This window comes from Micropterus salmoides, unplaced genomic scaffold, assembly GCF_014851395.1.
Source record: "Micropterus salmoides isolate LMB-PRFRI ecotype aquatic unplaced genomic scaffold, ASM1485139v1 Ms_hic_scaffold_1, whole genome shotgun sequence".
NCBI classification, from domain to species: domain Eukaryota; kingdom Metazoa; phylum Chordata; class Actinopteri; order Centrarchiformes; family Centrarchidae; genus Micropterus; species Micropterus salmoides.
This window is the reverse complement of record NW_024040040.1, coordinates 52,717,503-52,723,435: the sequence shown is the minus strand read 5'-3', so window position 1 is coordinate 52,723,435 and position 5,933 is coordinate 52,717,503. Positions and strand designations below refer to the sequence as shown.

At 40.5% G+C, this 5,933-nt stretch overlaps 1 protein-coding gene across 1 annotated transcript; it reads left to right on the top strand.

The window, feature by feature from the left end:
* The first annotated feature begins 324 nt into the window (after nucleotides 1-324).
* LOC119896943 lies at nucleotides 325-5,612 on the top strand. Its single transcript, XM_038710391.1, has 6 exons — nucleotides 325-418; nucleotides 1,163-1,192; nucleotides 2,541-2,617; nucleotides 4,192-4,344; nucleotides 4,537-4,629; nucleotides 4,765-5,612. Exons 3-6 carry the CDS (start codon nucleotides 2,558-2,560, stop codon nucleotides 5,083-5,085), a joined length of 627 nt encoding a protein of 208 aa, XP_038566319.1. The 5' UTR covers nucleotides 325-418; nucleotides 1,163-1,192; nucleotides 2,541-2,557; the 3' UTR covers nucleotides 5,086-5,612.
* The last annotated feature ends 321 nt before the right edge of the window (nucleotides 5,613-5,933 follow it).

Sequence of the window (5,933 nt, the reverse complement as noted above, 5' to 3'; positions counted from 1 at the left end):
CTGTTCCACAGACTTCTATTCCTGTCATCATCACGCATAGACCAGTAAACCGAAATGTGCACATCCCACACAGAAATATTAGTACACTGTAAACCCAGATTTTGTTTCTAATTAAACTTACGAGTGATCATTACTTATTCTTTTATGTTTTGTCAAAACCTGCTATCATTACTAAACAACATTAGTTGTTTGTACTATTTAGCTGAAAGATTAATTGCACTAATCATGTTTAGTAGAGATAACTTGGTATGTTTAGTTTCATAAGGAAGGGGAGGGGCTAATTCAAAAACCTGCCTGGTCACGTGAAAAGACCTGCGTCTAACGTGCGTCCAAGAGGCTCTACACCTGGCGGGACGAGCACAGGCCTCGGCAGCAGACGGTACCCTGACTAGGAAGCAACATTACTTCAAGTGGAATGGTTAGTATTTAAAATAACTATTGTATCCTAGTTATCTTTGTGGGAATTTTTAATACCCAAAAGCTTGCAGATAATTTGTTGACGCAACTTTTTTTCCCGTCTAATGTTACTGTTTGAACCTGTGCATGGTGTTAATACATGCTTATTGCTAACACTAGCTAGCTAAGTTACTCAAAGTGTCATCTGAATGTTAAAGTTAGCTTAGTGTTAACAGTCTAAGGATTGCTCACATATCGGCGAGTTTGCTCGACTGTATCATTTATATAAATATAACTTTACGCAATAGAAAAGCGATTCAACCGCTGTTGGGGCAAAGGAGTGTAAATTAGCACTCGCTGTGATGGTGTAAATAGTAATGAATAATTATCGATTTTCAAATATTGCACCTGTGAATACAGAACGGAATATTTTGTAGCCTTTTTTGCCGTCAATACTGCCGACGTTGTCTTTGCTGTAATCAAATCAGTATATATTTATGTTTAACATGAAGTGTATTACTGCTTGAGTGCAGTAAATCTATGGGAAACATCCATATGTAAAGTTACAGACAAGGCTAGCAGCAGCAGCAGCGCCGCGTCAGACACGTTTCTGGTGTGCAAAGACAAAACACCACGAAGCTGACACATGCCGGTTTTCTCTGTAAAACAGGCGTCGTTTCGGTTCTATTACCTTATAGTATTTAACAGTGACATTGTTGAACTGAGTCGTTGAGCTAAACGTTTTTCCTGTTTTCTATTGTTACAGATCCTTGTGGTGTTAGGATGCTGTGGAAGTGTAAGTACTGTGAGTTTATGTGTGAGAAAAGGGGTTACCTTTTAAAACATTATCGTTTAAAACACGGAAACTTTGGTAGAACTGTCCCATTTCCCTGCTTACACCAACAATGTGTGTGCACATTCAACTCCATTAATGCACTTAAGGTCCACTTAGCAAAGATTCACCAGAAAACCCAGGGTGCACAACTGAGTGAAACTGCCCAAGTAACCTTTCACTGTCAGTCATGTGATTTTTCTTTCTCACTCGCCTGCGCAGTACACATTTAAAGGTAAATCACAGAGTCCAGTGCCCATATAATGGCTGTAACTTTCACACAAATGTGTATTCTACATTTAATGCACACAGAAGTAAGGAGCACAGAACACACAACTGGAGGATGTTTAGGCCAGAAATAGTCTCTAGTAGTGTAACTAATGAAATGGCCCAAGAAGAACATGAGCCTCCAAATGACACCCTTGAATCAGAAGACAGTGAGGATTCTACCAATGAAGATCTTAATGATCTAGAGAAACAGCTGGAGCACAACCTAGCAGCTCTTTTTTTAAAGATGCAAACAGTCCTACACATTCCAGAAAGTACGGTACAAGAAGTCATAGAACAGCTGTTACAGATGTGTGAACTATCCCAGCCACTGCTGCATAATGCACTCAAGGACATTCTGAAACAACAGACAGATGTAGATGATTCAGTTGTGGAAGAGTTAGTAAGGGCTGCCGCAAAGGGCAATGTGATCATGAAATTCTGTGGCAAGGATGGCCCCTTATCAACAACAAAAAGGAGAGCAGCATATGTGAATAAAAACTTCACAGAGGTTAAACCAGTGGAGTACATTATTGAAAGAGGAAAAAAATCTAGTACTGTATATGTTCCTTTGCATCCAATGCTACAGAAGATGTTGAATAGGGCAGATATTCTGGACAAAGCTCTTCCCGTCCAAAAGCATGTGCAACATGAGTACAGTTCATACAGAGATGGCTCGTACTGTAATGACAATGTCCTCCTTAAAGGGGAGGAATTCAAAATCGCTGTTGGACTTTATACAGATGATTTTGAAGTGTCCAATCCTTAGGAACATCGAGAAAGAAACACAAAATGAGTGCAGTTTATTGGGTGATAGCTAATGTGCCATCAAAATACAGATCCACACTCCACTCCATTCAGCTTGCTGTTTTGTGCAAATCCTCTCATGTAAAAGAATTTGGCTACGCTAAAATTCTCCGCCCTCTCATTCATGATCTGGCTTCTTTGGAGCAACATGGTGTATATGTTGAGAAGTTGGGAGAATCTGTCAAAGGTACAGTTTTATATGTGGCTGCTGATAACCTGGCTGCTCATTCTCTGACAGGATTCTTCGAAAGCTTTATGGTGGACAGATTCTGCAGGTTCTGTATGGCGACGAGAGGCGAGGTGCAAGGCAAGGAGGTAAATTCAGGTGCTTTTGAACACCGCACTATAGACACTCACAACCAGCAGGTGCAGGAGGTAAAGCATGATCCCACTGTGGCAAAACAGTATGGTGTGAAAGGAGGGTGTGTATTGAGTGACGGCCTGGAGCACGTGGGTACCCCCCTGACATCCTCCATGACCTTTTGGAAGGCGTTGTTCCTGTTGAGTTGTCCCTCTGCATTTCAGACATGATTTCTAAGAAATATTTCACCATAGAAACACTGAACCATGCCATGAAAACCTTTGAATATGCTTTTCATGACAAAACTGACCAGCCTCAGCCAATTGCCCATGGCTTCTCTACCAAAGGGACTATAGGTGGCAATGGCCATGAGAACTGGGCCCTAATCAGGCTGCTCCCACTTATCATTATCACTAATCAACAGAGGCGGATATAAGAAAAGTCATCCTAACCACAAGGCCCTCTACAGTCGAAGATTTGATAAGCAAGCTTAAAGAATCACTGGGACTTCATTATAACTTCAGTCTCCAATACCAAGACCCTGAATTCAATAATGAACTATGTAATCTGACAGCTACTGAAGAACTTCCAGAAAAACCAACAGTTAAAGTCATGCCTGTCCTTGAGCTGGTACCTGTCTCATCTGATGAAGTCTTCAGTGACACACCCAGTACAGCAGATACAGACATACTCTCACACTCATCTCAGGAGCGACAGAAACAGTGGCCAGAATTTTTTGATATCCCTACCCTGTCTGTGGATGTAGAGTATAGACTTAGGCAAGCAGATCTGCTGTTTGAGTGAGGGTACATACCTTAAAGTATCAAAAGAACTAAAACACGAGATACTTGAAAGATTGGCAGAGAGCATGTATAGCTACACAGCATACCCAACTGCTGCTCAGTTCGAAAGTGTTGCAGCAGCACTGATAAACAAGCACCCTTGTCTCCAGGAGCGAGGCTCAACCACTCGCTGTTGTGGTTGGAAAAATAGCCTTAAGCATAAAATGGGTAATTATCGAACAAAGCGTAGGCAATCAGGATGCCTTGATGTTTCAGTAAATGCAGGTAAGCGGGGAAGGCATTCAGCAGGACAACCAGCTAACAAGCGCATCAAGAAGGCAAACAAAGATGAAATCAACTACTTGCCCAACTTTCCGGATGGATTTGATCAGGCAGCACTGGAGGGGGCCTGTAAAGGTGGTTGATGAAATGCAGAAGAGAACACCAAATGAACCTCTTGTGAAATAGAAGATGGATCAGACCTTTTCTCTGAGAAGAAAAGAGGTAGTGGAGTCGGAACCCGCTATAAGCACAATGGTGAAACGCTGGCCTGCCCTTTTCACTGAAGATGAAGTATGTTTAAGAAAGAACATAACAAATAACTATCTTTCTATTATATATTGTGTCTAGATGTATATTTCTCTTGTCCTCTTTAAGGAAAACATTGGTATTTTTAATTTGGAGCAGGATGTTTTTCATCAACATTGCAAATCATATAAAAAGGACATTCATGATGTTTTTCAGCACTACTTTGCAGATGGTTCAGTTGATCTAAGTTCAGTTTTTTTGTTCTCTGTGTTTTTCAGGTGTTCATGGAGTTCAGCAGGATTGTGGGCAAGAACCTCAAACAGGAGTTCTATGAGAGCATCGACCGGCACAGTCCTCGTCTCCTCGAGTTATTTCAATCCAAGAGAGGGAATGTTGGACAGTTGTTGACACAGATTTCACAACAGACCAATGTAAGTCCATACACATTCTGTACTTGGCGTTGTTTATCTCAGGTTTTGTATAAACATCATATCACAATGCTACTCTATTAGTTGTATAATTCAATCAAAACATTGCTTGTTTTTTTTATGCTTTCTTATAGATCATTATTTGTTTTTTATTTTAGCTAGCTAACTTGTTGTACTGTGTTTAATTCTCAAAAGACTACAGAGCCAACTACGATCCGGACACAAGTGCTCAGAGGGCTTCCTATCATCCTTGGGGACAACCCTACAAACTTCTTCAAAGCAAGCTTTGTAAGTAAGCTCTTGCTTTCTTATAATTTTTACCATTATTTATTTTTCACCATGACACTCTTATATTGATTAAAGTTGTTTTTCAAATGAGAAATATAATGTAATGATTGTGCTCTTCTGTTATTCTTTATTTAGGAATCTGATGATGATGATTATTTTCGTGACCTTGACGTTGGGAAGCTTCTTATTGAGCGTGAAGGTGCTGTGCTCACGTCTTCCCAGCATCTCAGTCCAGCTTCGTTGAAAATCGTCATTGAGGGAGAAGTTGTAATGGAGAACATTCAAGATCTGCCAAAAGCAATGTGCATTCTGTTTGGACTCATGTATGCACTCCATCTTAACTACCCCAAGACCATGAAGCTCACATTTCAGTTCATCCAACAGGTATTGCTATTGTTAGGCCAGACTGACCTAAAGCCAAAGCTACAGAGTTTGAAAAATCAGCTCGCAATGTAAAAAGAGAGGTCAAGTCTACTGTAAGAGGCGGTTGACTACATTTTTCTTTTTGCCACACTAGTAAAATACTTTCTTACCTGTGGGGTAAACCTTTTATTTTCTGTAAAACAAGCGGACGAACAGACACACGTAAAACGCAGACACACACGTACAACACCCACACACAACACACACAAACAACACTGACACACACTTAAATGCTGAAGGATGTGACTTGTGTGAAAATTAAAACTGAGAGGAGTTGTAGCAGAAAGACATAGGCCTAAGACATTATTGTTCTAGTTCTTCAACCGGCTTGGTAGATTGTTCTGATATGATAGTCTGTTGGTTCATGCTCTGTCCTCCCTTCATTTAGGCAGATGATCAGAACAGATCCTGTTTGTTTGCGTTTTCTTGTACATTTGAGTGGGTGTTTCTGGTAAATTTTATTTTGTTTATGGATTTACCACTCAGGGGACATCTATGGTTTTATCTTGTAAATTTGTGACACCCACACACGGCAACATACACACGGGCAACACACACGGCAACACACACACAGGCAACACCCACACACACGGCAAAACACACATACAACACCCACAGACACGGCAACACACACACGGGCAACACACACGGCAACACAGACACAGGCAACAGACACGGATAACACCCACACACAAACAACACACACGGACAACACACACACACAATTGTTTCAATGATTTGAAATGACCTTTTTAAGATTAATCATTTTAGATTGGATAATTGATGTTTTGATTGTTGATGTTTACCTGATGTTTGGCTGTGTTTTGCCATTTAAAAATAAAATAAAATGCATGGAAGCATTAAGAGGTGTTTCTTTTTTT

Bases quoted from the DNA above. Each gene is read 5' to 3' on its own strand.
- LOC119896943 (XM_038710391.1), top strand. From the start codon at position 2,558: ATGGTGGACAGATTCTGCAGGTTCTGTATGGCGACGAGAGGCGAGGTG. The intron at 4,345-4,536 runs GTAAGTCCATAC...AATTCTCAAAAG, and splicing joins AGATTTCACAACAGACCAAT to ACTACAGAGCCAACTACGAT. The intron at 4,630-4,764 runs GTAAGTAAGCTC...TTCTTTATTTAG, and splicing joins ACTTCTTCAAAGCAAGCTTT to GAATCTGATGATGATGATTA.